This window comes from Trachypithecus francoisi, unplaced genomic scaffold (assembly GCF_009764315.1).
Source record: "Trachypithecus francoisi isolate TF-2019V2 unplaced genomic scaffold, Tfra_2.0 Lachesis_group11, whole genome shotgun sequence".
In the NCBI taxonomy this organism is placed as follows: Eukaryota; Metazoa; Chordata; class Mammalia; order Primates; family Cercopithecidae; genus Trachypithecus; species Trachypithecus francoisi.
In genome coordinates, this window is record NW_022681456.1 from 55,478,433 (window position 1) to 55,499,290 (window position 20,858).

Here is a 20,858-nt window from a genome sequence, read left to right on the forward strand (position 1 = left end):
CATATAAGACAGTTTTGAACAAAGATGTGTGTGTGTGTGTGTGTGTGTGTGTGCCCGCACGTGTGCACTGTGCATATGTGTGTGTGTGTGAGAGAGAGAAATCTTCACCTGGAGCCAAGGGTGATAATCAAAAATTCCAAGCAACCCCTATATTGTGCTTGCTACTTGTGCTGTTCTCTCTCTCTCTCTCACACACACAGACACACACAAGCACACACACACTCATTTATTTAGTCTTTAGAATAGCCCTACTATTGTCCTCATTTTACAGGTGAGAAAATTAATACTTTTTGTTCATTAAGCTATATGCCTGGCTTATTTCAACAATCTAATGGGTTTGGGCTGCTCTTGGGAGTCACGTTTATTTCTGAAAATTTGCAGACTTAAGGTTTCTGAGAAACTGGGACAGTTTAGATCATTGAACCAGGTTATCCTTGAAAGAGTAATGCGACCTAGTATAATTGGGATTCCCTCAAGGTATTGCTTGCAATAGTTGCAGTTCCCCAAGAGAAACTTTTAGGTTTCATTGATTCAGACTTTAATAAATAATTACAGGTAAAACTAGGTTAGTGTTAAAAATATGTTAGCCATCAACTATTTCCCTTTTAGGATTTTTTATTTTACTCAGAAAATAAGAAAATACTGGCTACGTTGTATAGGCCCTCGTACCTTTCTAATATCTGAGTGTTCAGGCTGATTACTATGGCACATTAGACCTTAGTTGGTGGTGAAATTGAATGTTGTTAAGTTTCCTAAGGTTCCTAAACAAAGATTTTAGGGAGATGTGACATAAGCAAATTGCTGCTCCCAGAATTTCTGCTTGGAATATTCTAATTATTGCCAAATCTCCACTGCTGCAAAACCCATGTTATTTCCTACTTATCTATTAATACTCAACAAACTATTACCCCTTTATAAAGCTCTGATTCCTCCAAGCAAAGTTATTCTTCCTTGTTGCTCATGCACAGACTTCTTTCTACTGTAACACTTCCTAGGTGGATGTCTAAGAGAAACCATGAAATAGGGGCCCTGTCGTATTATTCTGTATATTCCCAATGCCTTTCAGAGTACCTGATAACTGAATGTTACTGAAAATAGCAGTCTTGTTCAAATTCATGAAACAGAGTTTGGTCACCCACCAGGTTATAATTCTAGTAAAAAAAGTTGGATATTCTTTTCCATGTAAAACATGGAAGTCTCTCAAAATCTTGTAATTTGACTACTTAAAACACTTATGGATAAACTGCAGCTGTTCTCTTAGAATTCTGTAACATACCTTACTTGACTTGTGGTCCACATTAAAAGTGGCAATTGCATCCTCTGTTTTCTTCCTCCCAGATTTGGTTATTACATATTCAGCAAGTTTGTTTGCCAAATAGGTCTTTCCAGTACCACTCGGTCCTGAGAGTATAATTCTGTGATGCTCCATCAACAAGTTAAAGTACCTTTGGGTAATTGGTTTAGGAATCAGCGTATCAAAAACAAAACTGTCCAAACTATTTTCTTCTACCCCTGAAAGAAGAACAAAAGATAGAGCATGACTTATTGTTCTACATAAGCTAGAATTTAAAATATCATGCTAAATAGCAACAGCATTGTTAGTCATAGGAATAGAGTCCTTGCAAAATAATTTCCAGGTATTTCTATCCCACAAATACGTGTTGCCATTTCAAGGAAGAAAATGTATCAGTAATATGGTAGAGTGAACATCTAAACAAAAGCAAGCTGTTTCTTTTTCTTCAGACTTCACTCCACTGTCTACTTCTTGTTTTCACTTGTGTTTCCAGAGAGAAATGGAGGCATTATAAATGCTATCATAACATCTTTTATTGAAGATGATTATCTTTAAGAATAAATGTGAAGACTATACACACACACACCCATATATATATATATATATTCCAATGCCTTGTGTAGTACTTGATAACTGAATGTTACTGAAAAAAATATATATGCCATATATATATATGTTTATGTGTGTGTGTGTGTTCTTTCTTTTACTTTCTCTTCTCCCCATCTCCTTATTCTCTTCTATCTCTCATTATGCATCCTAGTTGTGCAACCACGTAAGCTTTTGAAGAATACAAATTGTTATGTTTGGCAAGGAATTAAGAAAGGAGTAACAGTATCTCCTTTTACGAACCCAATTACCTTCATCATAAAATCAAATATTGACAAATTCCTCTATTAACTCACAGTTTATACAGATGTATCCTGATTCTTTAACATAAATAAACAAGGAATTATGAAGACAAAGATGCTTCAGATATTACATTAGCCTATAATTAATCACATCATCTAAAGCAAAGAAAATTCTCAGAACTTTCCATCCTTGATTCTTAACTTCTATTCCCTATTCCTGGGGAGTATTTATTAGGTACACATATTTTAAAATCAGAGATATATCAATGAATATATTACTTTGGAATATACACTAAATGTTTTGAATCCTTCTGTAATGAAAGATGATAATGAAGAAAATCCAGAAATTTGAAATTCCTAAATCACATTCCTTTTTGTGAGTCTTGAATCTTCAAATCCCAGAACTCAAAGAACTTAATTTCCTTAGATTCTAGTGTTTTTAGTAGGATTGTAGTATTTAATAGTTTTGGTATGAAATGAGTCATATTGATTTTTAAAATACTACAGAATTTTCAAATAGAAAAATTTAAAGGGAAACTGGCCAAAAAGGGGCAGGGGGGAGAATAAAATGTTGCTAAAAATTATATTTCTGCCTTTCTTTTTATTTTCATTTTTACCTTTGAGGTTCACAGTGATGATGTTATTATCTCCAACAAGGTATCCACAAGGCAGCAATTCAGGCACTTCTAGGTTATGGGATCTAATTAAGTCTCCTATACAGTAGCTAGCAATGCAGTCAGAGCTCAGACCAAGGCTAGTGGATGTATCAATTCGGAATACATATTCCTACAATGGTACACACAAAAAATAAAGTCAAAACAGAGGTTCAACTCATCTACAACAAATATATAACTCACAGGGATATAGAACTAGTTGTCAAGAATATTAGAAATGTGTAATATAAGAACTGTTAACATCAAATAGCACAAAGAGAAAGCTTTCCTTCTTTGAGGAGAAGAAAAGAAGATGCGTCTATGCTATCAAAGTTAAGGAAAACAATTAAACATATTTGAAAATTAATATTAGAGTGTCTTGCACAACATACCTTAAAGAGACGTCTTATTACACCATCTAAGACATCCCACTTGGTTTTTCCACTAACACCAATGGATCCTATCAAATATGCCTGAGACTTCTGATCCTAAATAAGAACAAAATAAAGTAAGATAAAATCTAACTGTGTATCTTTTTTATTACTATGTTTTCTACTAAAATTAGTTAATGTAGTTGTTGTTAAGACTAAACTATTTATTAAGCCTATGGCTTCTATAGTAATAGACATACATGGTGGATTATAAAAAATAAAACATATTTCAGCCAACTAACCAACCAAACAAATAAAGTAACAGCAATAGCAACAGCAACAAGAAAGAAAGAGATGAGATAAAGCAGCATGTCAAGGAAAACTGATTCATGACCTGTTCTACAGAAGGCAAAGGTGAAGGAATCTGAAAGAATATTCTTGCATTATAAAGAGGTGGATACCTTTGTAAAGAGAAGAAGCTTGGTAGGAGGGAAATGGTGATAGAGACAGAACAGAACCATGTTATATGAATTCCAGAACTGTATCTTACTATTTTGTGATCTGATCTTTGATAAGTCCAAAACTCAGTTGTTTTATTAATTTTAATATAGAATCCAATTCTCACTTTAAAATGTGTTACCTATGATAATATAAGGCATTTGTATACCTACAAAACAGGTTCCATTTTGATTTTGTCAGAAGTTCCCTGTTTAAAAGACCTTGATAGAGAAACCTACAGGATTCGTTTTATCAATTAAGTAATTATTTTATAATAAAAAATAATGGTTCCAAATCTATCTTTTTTGTAGGATGGGATTTTGAGAAATTTCTACATATATTAGAAAGGTAAATAATTCAGAATTTTTAGTCTATCTAGAGCCTCTATTATGATGACCAGAAATGGTTAATGAAATAGTGATTATGATTCCAGTAGATACAATTAGATATTTGACATATAATCTTGGTTCTAGTCAACAAGTATGTTATCATTAAGGGGTGGTAGAATAATCACTGAGTCATGGGTTAGAAGATATGGATTCTATAACACATAATACCTACCACCTAATTAAGAAATGTGACCTTAGGTAAATCACTTACCTGGCTCAGACCCTCAATTTCTTAATCTGTAATATTTAGCACCATAAGGGTAAATGGTTATCACTATTATTCAGGTATAATCTGAGTTAGAATCTAATATCTTTTGCAGAATAAGTTGAGAAATCCACAGCTGACAATTGTGATTTTTGTTACTATTGTTATGAAATGATATTCGTGTCTCCTCAAAATTCATACATCAAAACCCTAACTTCCAAAGTGATGGTATTAGGAGTTGAGGTCTTTGGGAGGTAATTAGGATTAAATGAGATCATAATGGTAGGACTTTCATGATGGGACTACTGGGTAAAGTAAACAATTTGGGATTTGTAGTCTTACTCTCTCCCTACCTACAGACTCTGAGGTGAGACTGTGTGAGGACACAGCATGAATTCCACCACCTGCAATGCAAAAAGAGAGCCCTCACCAGGAACCAAATCAGCTAGCCCCTTGATCTTGGACTTGCTAGCCTCCAGAACTGTGAGAAAATAAATTTCTGTTGTTTAGGCCACCTAGTCTGTTATTTTATTATGGAAGTTTAGGTAGAATAAGACAAATACTTTCATGGAAGCTTTTTAGAAAAAAAATATTCAAAGGCACTGTCTGTTAGAATTACTATGAACAGGAAATCTTACTTTTCAGTGTGTTTATAACCCAGTTAAAATTACTGCTTATGCAATACCTTATAAAATGCTGCTTTTAAATTAAAGTTAGTTTATGTTTCACTAAGAGTATTACTGTCTCTCACATAAAGACCCACTTGGGAAAAGTAGGTATACATCTGCAGCTCAAGCAGAAAGCTGATGGCATTGGAATCCTTGGAACATTAACTTAAGGTAAGAATTCACAAGTGCTATCTTACTTTTCAAACTTGAGTACTTCATTTTGAAATTCTAAAGAATTTTTATTTGCTTGATGTAAAAAAAAAATGGATACTTAGAAATTTGTATTTTTGGCCACTCAACTAAAATTTTAACTGAAAATTTGTTTGTGGTGTTGTTTTAAGAAAGGGTTAGAGTCAGAATGACATTGCCAATTTGAAGGCAACGTTTTAATGCAAATGTTGGACCGTGCTTAAATAGACAAGTAACATCAATGGAATTTGTCCTACTGAGTTCAGTAGAATATGTGTCTTTCTGATTTCTAGAATATTCACTTAGCTTACAGTCTTCCCTTTGTATAAATACCATATTGACAGCTCTAATGACATGTTACCATACATAATAAACATTACCTATAACCAATAAGTGAAACCAACAGAATATGTCAGACAAGATGTTTGTCAAAGAAATAACTATTTTGTTTTAAAGTTTTAGAAATAGGCTGGGTGCGGTGGCTCAAGCCTATAATCCCAGCACTTTGGGAGGCCGAGACGGGCGGATCACAAGGTCAGGAGATCGAGACCATCCTGGCTAACACGGTGAAACCCCGTCTCTACTGAAAAATACAAAAAACTAGCCGGGCGAGGTGGTGGGCGCCTGTAGTCCCAGCTACTCAGGAGGCTGAGGCAGGAGAATGGCGTAAACCCGGGAGGCGGAGCTTGCAGTGAGCTGAGATCCGGCCTCTGCACTCCAGCCTGGGCAGCAGAGTGAGACTCTGTCTCAAAAAAAATAAATAAATAAAAAATAAATGAAGGGCTGTTAATATTGTTTTCAGTGAATGAATGTGAGGTACATGTAACACATATTTCTACCTCTATGATGATGTCATCTCTTTATTGTCCCTTTCATGTTTACATGACATATTAAGCTAATGCCAATCCACAATTGTTGTAGGATATTTACCAGATCAAATATTCACATATAAAATACATTTGACTCATGGTAATTCTCCTTGTTAGTATTAAAGAGTTTAAGATTAAAGAAGTACCTTTGCTCGACCATAGCCCTTGCTTATGGAGACTATAATTTTCACACTGCGGCCATCTTTGTGTCCAGTTGCATCACCAGCATCATCTAGCAAAATATCTATCAAATTTTAAAAAGAAAGACATACACAAAAGAGTAACATTAACTCAGATTTGTTTACTGTCATTTTTTTCTCCCTCAGAGTTTTATATCTTTCAATGGGATTTGCTCCCCATTCTAGCCTAACTGGTTTGAAAAACCTCAGCTTTCAAGAAGATGAATTACTGTGGTTGGGCTAAAGTTTCAATTTAAGAATTTCTTTCTGCTTGCAAAGATCTTCACTCAAGTGTTGGGCCACTCACTGCATTTAGATGAGGAAATAAGAGGTTTCTTTTTCTATTACACATAGGTTTGAGTAATACCTGAGTAATATTTAGTCACCATTATAATCATGACAAACTGACAAGCCATCTGATTTTTCTATCCAATCTAAAATATCCAAGCTCAATATCCATGTAATTTATAAATGCAAAGGTGCTGAAATTGACTGTCAACTGAAATTATTTTCAAGTATTTGACATAGCCAGCTATATAACTACTCACCTTATCTTTATAATTATTAGGTACTGTTATTGACTTTCAACCATGGCATTATACTGGCATTATGATTGCTCTCCTGAATCCTTTATGCTGACAGTTTCAAAACCAAGATAGTATTTCGATTAATCAGCTAAGAGTTACAGAACCATGATAAAGCTAGCTAACCTTTAAAATATCAGCCTTTAAATGGTAATTAAAGATTAACTTTCAAAATACATTATGCCAGATTAATTTCCAATTTGGAGAATTATTAAGGCAAACTATCACAAATATCTGTTTTCCTTTAATAACAATACTATCATAGAACCATGCTTAATATTAAGACACTGTTCTGTGGATAAATGAAACTCCCTTATACTCTAAAAAGCACATGTTCCTGGTGAAAAGAGGACTCAACTGCTCTGACAATAGATTTATAGAAAAAAATGTTATGACTATAGCATCATAGAAATCAACACTGTAATAACATGGCTTCCAAAAATAGAATCGTTTCTATTATCTTAATAATTAAGCATATGTAATTTTGAAAGTAAGCAATAAAAATACTCTAAGATCATAACAATTAAAAGCTACTTTCAGAGCTTGAGAACTTTCAGAACTTTTAGAGCTTTGCAATAAATTTTTAAATCATCAAAGATAATCTCCAGCACTGGAGTTTAATTATTTTCCCAAGTTCACATCTTAATAGTCTTTCACCTTTTCACCTACTCCACTCAAAAATAAAACTCTTCCTTAAGTGTCATTTTAATTACCTTGCTCCTTTTTTAGAAGTTTAGAATGGTTTACCATCGGCTGTTCACATCTAGACTTCTGGTAGTTCATGATCAAATTACTTTAGTACTTGTCTTAATTACTTATAAATGCTCCAAAATATTTGACCAATATTTATTAAGCATAAATGGTATCAGAAATTTTGCTGTGTATTGGGAATGAATACCAAGATGAGAAAGAAAGAGAATTCCTTGTTTTTTTTGGAGTATGTATTTCAGAATAGGTTACACACTCTGCTAATATAAAATAGACAATGAAATAGAAAGTAATTGAAGGGAGCCTGCTCTACATAGATAGGTCATCCTGGAAGCTTCCTTGAAGAAGTGTATTTGGAGGTAAGACCAGAAGGCCGAGGAATGCTAGACAAGTGAAGAACCAGGGGAAAAGATTCAGTCAACAAAAACAAGTGCAAAACCCTGAGATGTGTGAGCTGGGTGTGGTAAAGGAACAGAGAGATGTTTGGGGTAGCAGGACTGTAGAGACAAGGGGAGGGTGAGGAGTGGTATGAAATGATGTGGATGGAAATAAGTAAGGACCAAATCACACATGGCTAAGTAGTCCATGGCAAAGGAGGTTGCCTGATTGTTGATCCACATAAGCTGCTTAAATTTGCCTTGTTATATGTTCATTTCATGTCATATTTGCTTCTAAAAACTACACTTACAATATGAAATTTCTCCTGACAATAGTAGGATAAATATTTACCAAAGATGAGTGAATAACTATTCCTTGCTTTTATTATGTGGCTATTTAAAGCAAAATTAACATAATAGTGAAAAGTCCAGGTCCTGGATTCATCCAAGCCAGGGTTTGATTATTAGTTCTGCTGCTTACTAGTTTCATGATCTTGAACAAATTGTTATAGTCACTTTCCTAAGTCTTGGTTTCCTCAGCTGTAAAATAGGGCTTAAACAGCACCTTCCTGGTAGAGTTATCGAGAACATAAAAGGTAATGTTTTTAAAGCACTTCATCCTCAGTGTTTACTAAGTTTTGTGTTTCTAACCATTATTTCTGTTTATTCTAACTCCTTCTATTGACTGTGGGCAGGTCACATCATGACTCTGAATCTCTCCAGTTCAGAATATATTGATACAGGATGGTCACCTGATGAAACAACTCCAGGAAAAACTGCAAATTTAATGTGAGAGGCTTCTGTAGTTTTGTTTGTTTGTTTCTGTTTTGTTTTTTACTAGAAAATAAGTCGTCCTCTGTCTATATTTTGAAGAAAGAATTAAGGAGGTCTGCCATTCTGGCTATAATTAAGTAAAATTCTGGCCCAAAACTGAAGACTTCTCAAACGTCTGTCTTTACTGGATGCATGGAACATGCAATTAATATTTCAGGAACTAGATATTTGCCAATTATCCTCTCTCCTGCCTACTTTCTTTTGCTTAAGATTAATCATGAAACCTAGAAAGTCTCTCTGTTAAAAAGCCCCAGCGGCCGGGCGCGGTGGCTCAAGCCTGTAATCCCAGCACTTTGGGAGGCCGAGACGGGCGGATCACGAGGTTAGGAGATCGAGACCATCCTGGCTAATACGGTGAAACCCCGTCTCTACTAAAAAAAATACAAAAAACTAGCCGGGCGCGGTGGCGGGCGCCTGTAGTCCCAGCTACTCGGGAGGCTGAGGCAGGAGAATGGCGTAAACCCGGGAGGCGGAGCTTGCAGTGAGCTGAGATCCGGCCACTGCACTCCAGCCCGGGCGACAGAGCGAGACTCCGTCTCAAAAAAAAAAAAAAAAAAAAGCCCCAGCATAAAGGCAGTTTTGATTTCCAAGTGTTGAACCCACTACACAAGAGTGAAAGTAATGAAAACAATATTCTAGTTGTGTGATTTAATTTTTTTTTAGTTCAGACATAAGTATCACTACTGAAAAATAATTAAGGAAATAAGATATATTAAAAATAACTTGGGGAATGGGTAAGAACAAAGGTATTAAAAAAAGTAAAACTTGGCTTCTCCCAAAAAATTGCCTTAAATTCTTAATCATGGTCATCAATGTGTTAAGCCCAATAAACATAGAAATTATAAATGTAAACTCTTTGATTTTATATTTATCTTTATGAGTTCTATTTTTCCTAGACATTAAGTTTTTTTATATATGTCTTTTTTCTAAACCATCTTCAGTATTAAACTTGCCTCCTTCAAACCTTACCATATTTTCATAAAATAAAACAGAATTATATAAAAGGCAGTGAAATCCTACCATTAGTCTGACCTCTAAGGTACTGGCACTTGTCTTTTGCTAGGAGCCAAGCCTGGGAATCCAGAAATGCATTGGTTACTATGAGATGTAAATCTTACTTCACTTCTCTGTCAGGTCCATCAGCAACAAGCCAACATAGAGGATGTTGTTCAGAACTGTCAGATTCTATACATTTAAACATTCGGGTTCTTTCTTTTGTAGGATATTTTGTTGAGTGTGGATAATAATACTTTATGTACAATTTACACACTCAAATTACCATCCACTTCCATAGTCTTATTTTACCTAATGATCTATAAGTTCATTTAATTCTGAAATTTCTTGCTTTATACTTGACTTCTGACATTAGTTGTACTTGATGCTTATTCTCAGAATTTATTTTCTTCCTCTGATCCCCACCAGAAGTTGATAAAATTTGTTTTCTTAAAGTACAGGGAGTGCCCACTCGTCTTTTACATATAAGATGAAGGCCATTATTTTATATTATGAAGAGCAGCCATAATTGCAGAATTTTTAACATTCTGCCTTTTTAGAAGAGGTGTGATTCATTGGAAATGTAATCAATATCAGCATGCCATGTCATTTCCCTTCTCCTTCTCCTTCTGTATTTTAGTATGATTTAAGGCAAGCATTCTATAATGGAATCTAATGTTGGCTAGGAACATACACATTACTGGTTTCCAAGTGTCATCTGGTGGCTGTGCTTTACAATTACCACAGATCCTCATGTAAATATTCCCCAGACTAAATTCTCTATCCTTGAAGTGATTCTCCTCAATGAACTGTTCCACAGAAACAGCTACACTTTATGCTTGAATGGTTCATCAGATATTAAGACGACATTATGTCATATGCTTCTATTTGCAATCGAATCAAAACTGTACCCTTGTTCCATCACTAGTACTGTCTTCTTTTTGTTTGTTGGAAATGTAATAGAGCTGCAGACTGGGTGACAGAGTAGCATTATGTTCTGTCAGGGCAGTATCATGCAGGGTCATCGAGTCCAATTTAGAAAATAAAGCCTGCTACACTTATAAATGGGTTTTGCACACTTAAAACAATAAAATTGTATGGGTTATTATTATATCCATAAGTACAAATTATCATCACTGAGAGTATTATTTCTTCATCATTGTAATCAATCATGGAGAAAGCACTTCCTAAGGAAAAGTGAGTTCTTAAAAATATTCTGAAGAACATATCTCTAAGATTGACTTTTGGATAGAGAATGTGCTTTTAAAATTATAACTAAGTAGACTAGATTTATAAGATCAAAATAGGACTATTTCTGAGAATAAGAGTATAACATTTTAATTTAAAGAGTATGTAAAGTTTTCCAAATTCCAGGCTTCCCACCCGTTAACTTATGGGCATGCTGTGATTCAGCAAGCATGTGCACTAAATCACCTGAGGTAACAGCCTCTGTGATGTTCAAATTATTTAGAGAAAGTCCTAATGACTGCCTGGAAGATGAAGAGGAGGTGCTGCTTGAGGATTCTGACGGTGGCCGAGTAGGCTTAGCTGTGTTACCAGTTTCTGCCTTCAACCGGTCATTTTCAGCCTTCAGTATTTCAATTTCATTCTGTCATGAAGATGGAAAACATGAAAAAAATTGAGTTGGTTTGATTTAGAAAATAGCACTGAGTCTTTTATCATAGTTAATTAGCTTGTTTGTTAAACAAAACATGTGGTAATATATTAAATAAACAAATATATGAAAGAGGATTTCCTTCCCAAGAAGGAAATTTAACCCTTTTCTCTGTCAATCCAACCATTCGACATTTTTATCATTATTTTTTTGACTAAAGCATGTGTTTGAGAATTTTTCCAAGACTTGGTCTCATTTGAATTAAGAAAAATATGATGGAATCGTTCATAACACTTCTCATTTTAAAGGTGATGTTAAAATCTTACAAGCATATCATGCCATTTGTAATATTATTATAAATCCGTGGACAGTTGAAAAACAGAGCAAAACAAAAATAATGTAAATAAAGTTATTTAAAATCACTCCAGAATCATATCTAACATCTGAAAAAGTTTTTTTTTTTTCCTTCCAATCGGGACACTAAGCTCATAAAAAACAACAAAAGCCTTTAGATGAACATACACAGTGGCAGATGAATCTGCTCAGCAATGAGCTTTTCTTATTTCAGTCACCTGTGGTACCAAGTGACAACTCGTATACAATACAATGAAAACTTAGTCTGAGCACAGACTGGTTCTGAATTTAGCCTTTGGATGTTTTTTTAAAAAAAAAAATACAAAAGCTTTACTTTTACAGATGGCATTCCAAATCACTTTGATTTCCATATTCAGAAAGCTTGTGTTGAATTTCTACAGTTTCCTCATTACTTTTGTATTTCAATAGAAAACTGGTGAAAGTATGTGAAAATCAGATTTCAAAAGAAGAGGCAAAAAAGTCAAAATAAAAGTAAATGATGGAAAAGTGAAGAAGCAAGAATTGCAGTAGCTTCTCTAAAAACTTAGCTCTCAACCTGAATCCAATCACTAGTACAGTATCCTGAATGGTTCTTGAATACAGCTTGCCAGTTTTCACTCCCACTTCTAAACTTGGATTTGACAAAATTCTCAATTCAGTACTAAGAAATGAGTTGCAAAGACTGAATAAACAGAGTACATTTCTAAGGTGGGTTTCCAAGCGGAATTTGTTCTGTGTTAACCAAAAGAACAGAATAAGCAGCATTTTTTTTCTATTTGTTTGTTTCTCCATTTTATTCCTTGAAAGTGCTTTAGCACCAACCTGCATCCGGTTCATGGCTTCCCGGATCTGATCAAGATGATGAGCAGAGCTGAGGGCCTCCAGCCGAATATCTGTTAATTTTAATTCCTTTTCTCTGAGCTCGCTCTTCAGCTGCAGAATTATCTCTGCCTCAGCTTCTGTGCATTCACAGATCCTGAAGAAGGAAACAAACAAAATCAGTGGTCTGGGGAAGCCAGATGATTAAGAAAAGCACTGCCTCTTTTAAAGGCTGAACTGAAATATTATCCAGCAGGTACAGATATGGTGTGCTGCTGGCAAAACCTAGAGAAAAGGAGAAAGAGTTTTACAAACAATTACGCATTCACAGGTTCAAAACGGAAATAGCTTTTTCTTTTAATTTTTTTTAAATATTTTTTAAAGTTTAAAAACAGTCTACTATTACTGGGTATAAAGTGATCCTAAAAATGCTTTTATTGGTGATATTTATAGGCAGAAAAGTCATAGATTACTACATTTCATTTCAACATTTTCAAGGGACTTTAACCTCTATTTGCAACATGTGACTATACTTTTATAAAAACAGTTATTACATTCTTAAAATGTTGATTTCTTTTGTAAAATTGTGCAAAAAAAGTTTTGAAACAATACTGTCTTTAAGTTAGCATAAAAATCCAATATTAATATTGTAGAAAATAAATTAGAGAGATTACTTTTGGACATTTAAATAATAGGTGAGTTATATAACCTTCCTATTAGGCTCAGCTGATTTAGGAGATCACAGCTAAATCACAGGTTTCAACCCCTACTAGCAGGCTAGCTGAGGGCTGTTTGAAGGAAACACATTGTATCCTTGTGTTGTTTTATTGTTTTGTGGACAGCTTTGCAGGGAATTTGCCAAAAAATTGTTTTATATTAACTAACATATTTTCCATTTAAAATCTGAGAACTAGTTTACTGGCCACAAAATGACAGTGACATGTTCTTCCTTTCTGCATAAATGATAAAATTATGTAGGCAAAGCACAGTGGCCTTGTTCTATATGAGTTCTATGCTAGTTGTTGTCATGGGCATACAAGGATATTAGATTTAAATAGTAAACAACACAGATAATTATCTCACCGGAACACTTTTCTATACTTGAAATGTGTTCGTTCTTGTACAGTAGTCCCCCACAATTAGAGTTTATCCACAATTTTAGTTTCTGTGGTTTAAGTTACCTATAGTCAAATATGGTCCAAAAATATTACAGTATTTTGGGCTGGGTGCGGTGGCTCGAACCTGCAATCCCAGCACTTTGGGAGGCCGAGGCAGGTGAATCACTTGAGGTCAGGGGTTCGAGACCAGCCTGGCCAACATGGTGAAACCCTGTCTCTACTAAAAACACAAAAAATTAGCCAGGTGTGGTGGTGCACACCTGTAATCCCAGCTACTCAGGAGGTTGAGACAGGATAATCGCTTGAACCCGGGAGGCAGAGGTTACAGTGAGCCGAGATCTTGACATTGCACTACAGCTTGGGTGACGGAGTGAGACTTTGTTTCAAAAAAAAAAAAAAAAAATTACACTATTTTGAGGAAGATAGAGACCACATTAATATAACTATTATCACAAAATATTGTTGTAATTGTTATATTATTGCTGTTAATCACTTATTGTGCCTAATTTTTAAATTAAATTTTATCATATGTAGGTATGCATGTATAGAAAAAAAAATAGTATACATAGGGCTCGGTACTATCTATGGTTTCAGGCATCCACTGGGGGTCTTGGAAAGTATCGCTGGTCGATAAGGGGGGGGCTACTGTACTACCAAAAAGTGGGCTATCATAAAAATGCTAGGTTAGATTAACTAACAGAATCAAAGAAAACTGGATTGCAGGTTGATTTTAGGAAACCAAATTTTAGTTGAAAAAACAGAAAGAGAAGGTATTTATTGTTGAAATACATGTGAGTGATTTTAGGAAAAGCAAAAGCAAACTCTACTTAGGTTAGAACCTGGATCTTTGCAGTTTTCATGCATCACACTCCACTTTACCGAGATCTATGCTTGTAGATCACAGGGCCATTTTGTCGTTTCTTTGGTGGCCAGACAAGGGGTGACCTGTATGTACATACAGTTAGACAGATACATGGACAAATGCCCATGAAAAGAAGTGAGAATCATGATTCAGAAAACTGGAGAATGAGATCAAGAAACACTTGAATTGTAACATACGAAAATGAAAAAGAAAAATGAAAATGAAAGAAACCAATGAAGGAGAAATATGAAACGAGAAACTAAAGCTGTCCATCATTCTAAGGAAAATCAGAAAATAATTGGTACAGATATAGTTAGAACATAAATATGGCCTTCATCTAAAATTGTTTTTTAAAAATATTTCTGCATTTTGCAGAAGGAGCAACTTACGCAGAAGCAGATTGTGAGGGCTTCATGGATGCTGAGCTACAGTCACCAGCATTATGGGGCAACTTGGGGGATGCTGGAAGGGATGAATCAGTAAGCTCTTCAATGTCAGAATGTGATGAAGGAGGTTTGGTGGACTTTTTCTTCCCAAAGGCTTGTTTGAAAGAACTTCTCAGCTGAAAGAAGGACAGAAATTACCCTTCTTGTCTATTTGCACTTGGAGAGCTTTTGCTTTGGGGCGTTAGTTTGCAGATGCCATCCTAGCCACTGCCTGGGGTCAGTATGTACAAGCAGAGTATTAACAATTGCAGCACAGTATCTCTAAAAAAAATGATACCGTGTTTTGTGTGTTCATTTTATTCTTGTATTAATCCAGCGCAGCGCAAACATGGAAGGCTTTTAAATAGTGCAAGGTCAAGGGCATGGCTGTCAGAGCACTCATTTAAAACTAAGTACCTTGAAGGGATCTCCATTCCCAATGCTTCTCTCTTCAAGGCAATTTGTTTTAAATGGCCACTTTAGCGCTACAATCAAGTCATGTCCTGCTGACAGTACAAACTTAAAAAGCAAAATGAAACCAAATTCACCTAACACTTCATTAATTGTGATTTTCTATTCAAATTTTCCAATCCCAGACTACTCAAAACCAGAATTGGTATCCCCTACAGTTCTATTCAGAAAGTGGTTTGACATCTCTTTAAAATTTGAGATTAAAATGAAAAGACACAAAGAAAAGACATACAAGGTAATCTGTTTTAAAAGGTATAAAAGCCTACTGCCAAAATGAATAGCATTCATGCCAAGGTAGAGTTTTTTTATAGATGCATGCCAAATTGTCCACGGTTTATATTCACCTCACTTCCTCTAGAGTTCACCTTGCAGAAACATGAAAGAGTGTGGAATTACAAATCAAGGGAATGAAGGCTGATCAGTATTTTAAAATATTACCTGTATAAACATTTTTTAAGACAAAAAGATATTTCTTTCATTATTTGTAGAAAGCACTCCAGTAAAATCCTCTGATAATTATGTCTGGATTTCATAAAGAGTTGTATTTACTCAAAATCTACCTTTGTTTTTCTGGTATTAAAAGAAATCATTGACTCCATTGTTTTAAATTTTTTTGCAGTAATAGTATCTTCCCTTCGGCTATTTAGCTATTGATCAATATCATAAATTATATCTCTAGCAAACTTAAGGTACAGTTCTGTTAAAGTGCATTTCTATATTTCTGCTATATTCTCTTGGTTAAAAATATCAAGCAGACACTAATGTGGTTGATTTCTTTTAGGGTGAAACTATTCACACGGTAAGCCCTGTTGATTCCAAAGACAGAAGGAGAGTTTCATGGTTTCTTCTTTCCCTTTATTGACTCCCATTCTCCTCCTTTTCCTCCAACACCACTATCAACATCATCATCATCATATCATCATCATCATCATCATTTTTTCACTTTTCCTTCATCTCTACCCCCACAATAAACCCCTATTTTAAGCCATTTATTCACTGATGTTATCTTATTTTTCTTTAGTATAACTCTATGGCTATACTATTGAGTTTCTATAGTTATACTATAGAAAAACAAGATAACATCTGTGAATAAATGGTATTCACAGATAAATAAATATAGTTGCTATTAACTATCCTTTATAGGTAAGAAAATTCAGGCCCCTCAAAAGGTCTAGATCTAGTGGTGATTCAAACCCAAGTTTAGTCCCAACATTGAAATGTATGCTTTTCAGTACATGCCACACCAATTTCGGTGGTGAGTGCAGCATCTGAGGTGTCAGTAGCTTGAATGGGGCACTTTGTAAACTGCTGCAGATCACTGAAGCCTCAAAGAAAAAGGCCTAACACATGATGCATTAATAAGCTTCTGAATTAGATGAAGGATGGTGGCTTACCCAGTTCTTCTTTTTCTTCTTCTTGGAATCAGCATCATTACCACTGCCAATACTGGAATGGCTTGTGGCACTGTTGATACTAGAAACACTTTCAGAGGAATGCTGCCTTCTGATGCGAAGATCTAGCAATAGAGAGAGAGAGAGAGAGAGTATCACATTGGCTCATGAAGAGTCTTGATCTGAACAATTAAGTCTTTTAGGTCTTTTAAGAGGAAGTTCTCTAATAAAGGTCAACAAGGATTTGTACAGATAATTTCAATGCAGTTTTGGTTTTAGAAGTTTAGTACAACCATATTTGTTTTAATTAACTGAGTTATCTACATTAAGATTTAATGGGAATCTCATATAAGTCTGCAGCCCTGGCAGTTTAATTAGTTCTGAGTTTTGTCTAAAATTAAATGCTATGCTAGGGATTTTTACTGAATGCCTGGATCAAAGAGCTCTTCCAAAATGATTTGTTCTGAATGATTACTTTCAAGGAGTAAATGGAAACTCATAATAGAATGAGAATTAATTGTGCCTTTTTAATATTTGTGCTTCAAATACAGTTACTAGAGCTGTAAATAAAGTTAAAATGTATTAACTTTCCATTTCATAGAATCATACCATATTAGAGCCAAAACAAACCTTGAAGTCATGTAAGCACATAATCTCACAGATGAGGAAACTGAAGTGAAAAGAAGTTAAGTAACTTGGCCAGAGTCAAACAGCCAATGAAAGGCAGATCCTCCAAAGAAAGCCTAGGTAGACTGAGTTTGTGAATTAAACAGAGGACATATTTAAAACAGTGCAATTCTTCCAATGTACCCCTACTCCCTGCCCATGACTTATTACAGAATAGTAAAAGTAACACCAATAACAAATAATAATAAAACTAGGTTTTACAATATGCTTGATATGCCCCGGAGTATATTATTATTATTAAAGCAAACCACTGAAATGAGTTTAATTACTAAATGTAACTTTCACATGGTCACATAGCTGAAAAATACTGGAGCCAGGCTCAGCACTAGGCTGATTCTAATATCCATTGTGTTAACTCCCATGTATGCAGCATGTGATATGGCCTTGCTTAACTTCTAAAAAGCAAGCAGTGCTTCTTTAGTTAAGATATTTTGAAGAGAACAGGATTTGATATTTAATCATGTTTAAAGGTATCTATTTCTTTTATACAAGCAGCTTATAGATTTATAGTTATTAAAAATAAAACAAACTAAATTTTTTCCTACCTAAAATGCACTAGTATAGGTATTACTGAGACACTAAGAAAATTTACAAAATTGTGCTTAAGGTCACACTTGCTTTTAGTCAATTTCCATTAATATACTTATTGTCATCAAGGCAGATTAGGCAAGCAAAAATATCTCAGTGGAAGTTGTAAGATGTCAAAATTTATTCTAAAGCTGACAAAGTTTTCATAAAACTAGTACCATAAAATCCAGTCTTTTCAATTGACTGATTTACTGAACAGTAAAAATGATCCATGGCAACAAAACTATAATTGGTTGCTTTCAAAACATATAATAAATATGTATGTATTAATAGACATGTAATATATGTATTTACATATATATGTATGTGTGTGTATATGTATATCCTCATCATCATATACATATATATCAAATAGTCCCTTAATTTTTCTACTAAGGCAATCATGCTGAAAAATTTTATAGGAAGAAGACACATAGCGCTTTATTTTTTAGAATCTCTAGAATTCGTCCCTTAAAATTATTTTAAAAAGTAGTGATGAGAACATTAACTGGTTTTGCATGCTAAAACATTACCAACTCCTAAACCTAAATCAAGGTATTCATGTAGGAGGTTTTAATTCAACAATAAAGGAATCTGGTATCCTTTAATCACCTCTTATGGAACTCATATAAATAGACAATAGAAGAATATGTGTAGGTATTTCTTTGGGTTTTTAATTTTTGCTGAGATCAGCCATTAGCTTTTTGAAAAAAGATTTCCCATTTGCTAGCTCATTCCTAATAATTAACTTTAACAAATGGAAAAGCACAAAGTATTACAGTATTTCAGAATTTTTATTATATCCCAAATTAATAAACTAACTGTGTCTGACTTCTTTAATACTAACATTTTTAAAAGATAGGTAAATTATTATAATCATAGGTCAAAAGTAGTCTTTGGAGGTATCAGTTACCTTCACTTACAACTGCATTTACCAGTAAAGATTAGCAAAGCCATAATATTAATAATATTGTGAAATGAAGGAAATGCATTTTACCATTCCCTAACAATTTCTTTTTTAATACTCCTAAGTATTTAATTCAGTACATAGGGCATCATAAAGTTCAGTAAAGAATAGCTAACCAAATGAATATCAGCAATCCGAATGAATGGAGAAGCCTATTTTTAAAGTGAAATTTTCAGGTACGTGTTTGTTCACTTGTCATTTTCTACCTACCATCCTCTGCGTCACCACTGCCCCAGTTCAAGCTATCAACACAACCTTTACAGCAAGTATTGCTATTGAACTTACTCATCTTCAAACCATTCTATAAACAATAGCTAGAAAAATCTTTTTAAAAGGAAAACTTCATCACTCCCCCACTTACGACCTTTCAATAACTTCTCACTTTAATAAGAATAGATAAAAATCCATCTTCTAAATATGGCCTACAATCCCTCAGTAAACTTGTCAGTCCTTAACTCATCAATCGTGTTCTTCTTACACATTTGCTTCGTATTTTCCTTACATTAGTTCCATAAGGGAACTAATTTATTTTCTGCCTCAAAGCTCTTTTGAAATGCTCCTCCCTCACGACTTATAATGTGATTGACAATTATTCCTTGGATATTCACTTAAATATTACTACCTTACAGTAATCTTCCCTGACTATGTAACCTCCAGGTTCCTTGGTACCCTCCTTCCCTATGGTACGCGTTATTTTCCATCTTAGAACTTATAACTGTTTTGGTATACATGTTTAGCTTCACCAGTGATCACATACATTCATTTACCTTCTGCTCTCCCACTAGACTAAAAGTTCTATAGAGATAAAGACCATATCTATTTTGTTTACCATTATATATTCCAAACCTTATATAGCATATGGCATGTGGTATCAATCAATACATAGTGTTAAATAAATCGATTCTGATTTTTCATTTACTATAACTACATTTGCCTATCATTATTTCTAAAAAATATTTAGTGCTGACAGAACTTTAATACATGTGTTATCCAACTGTATTTGGTGTATCTTAAGGAAAAACAATTCTATATTTACACAGAAGTAGTGACTTAGACAGCAATAACACATTTTGATAAATAAAGGTAAAATTTTCTAGTACCTTCAACTTTCAAATTTCTTATCACAAATATTATATTTGCAGTGGATTGTGAGCTCCATGAACAAAGGTAATTTTTTACATCTTGGTATTTTAAGATCTGATAATGCCTAGTACTTAATAGCAGGTGTTTACATATGTTTCTAAACACAAAAAAATTATTATAGACTGTAATTATTTATCAGATTTCATTAATGAATGTGATGCATTAATTTAGAGAAAATAGAAAACACATCCACAAATTGGTGTGTGATTTTGTGATAGTCTGGCCTGTCTATAAGACTGTTGCCTCATTCCAAATATATCTTCTAAAATCATATGTTAAAAATGTACATTACATAAATATTTTAAGGGTCTCTAAAAGTGAATTTCAATGTGATTTCCAAATATAAATTTATATGCCATACAATTACCTTAATTACCCATGGAAAGACACATAATTAGTCTAACCGACTATTTTTTCCATGTAATGTCAATGATCAATGTGATAAGAATCACTCTGTGTTCGTTAAATTTAATACAGAGTTTTAATATTACAGAAATACAATCTATCTTGTATACATTCAATCCTTTATAACCAGTGGTTTTTATTACTTTTAAAACCTAGCAAATTATTTTTTAATATTTATTGGTCAATGTAAACATTAACTGGTATTTTTCACCTTAAGCACCACCCCTCCCACATTTCTGAGCAAAGGCATTCCAATTTTTCAATTTCGGTAGACATATTCAGCTACCTGTTGCCTAAGATAAACGGAATCCCTTCAGCAAGTTTCACTTCAGTGACTTGTGCTCTGTTAAAGTAAGGATTAAGCCTTTTTAAATC

General features: G+C 34.1%; 1 protein-coding gene across 9 annotated transcripts in view; it reads right to left on the reverse strand.

Moving 5' to 3' along the window:
• Positions 1-20,858, reverse strand: part of NAV3 (neuron navigator 3) — a 931,619-nt gene that overhangs the window by 22,187 nt on the left and 888,574 nt on the right. For 6 of the 9 annotated variants that reach the window (XM_033221189.1, XM_033221191.1, XM_033221190.1 and 3 more), the window contains 9 exons: positions 16,718-16,839; positions 15,668-15,688; positions 14,817-14,989; positions 12,451-12,604; positions 11,094-11,268; positions 6,131-6,228; positions 3,188-3,283; positions 2,760-2,928; positions 1,277-1,512 (listed from right to left, as the gene is read on the reverse strand). In XM_033221189.1, coding sequence (XP_033077080.1) covers positions 1,277-1,512; positions 2,760-2,928; positions 3,188-3,283; positions 6,131-6,228; positions 11,094-11,268; positions 12,451-12,604; positions 14,817-14,989; positions 15,668-15,688; positions 16,718-16,839 — 1,244 coding nt within the window. Of the gene's footprint in view, positions 1-1,276; positions 1,513-2,759; positions 2,929-3,187; positions 3,284-6,130; positions 6,229-11,093; positions 11,269-12,450; positions 12,605-14,444; positions 14,511-14,816; positions 14,990-15,667; positions 15,689-16,717; positions 16,840-20,858 lie in introns of all 9 variants that reach the window. The other 3 variants (XM_033221188.1, XM_033221185.1, XM_033221193.1) reach the window with 2 other exon arrangements.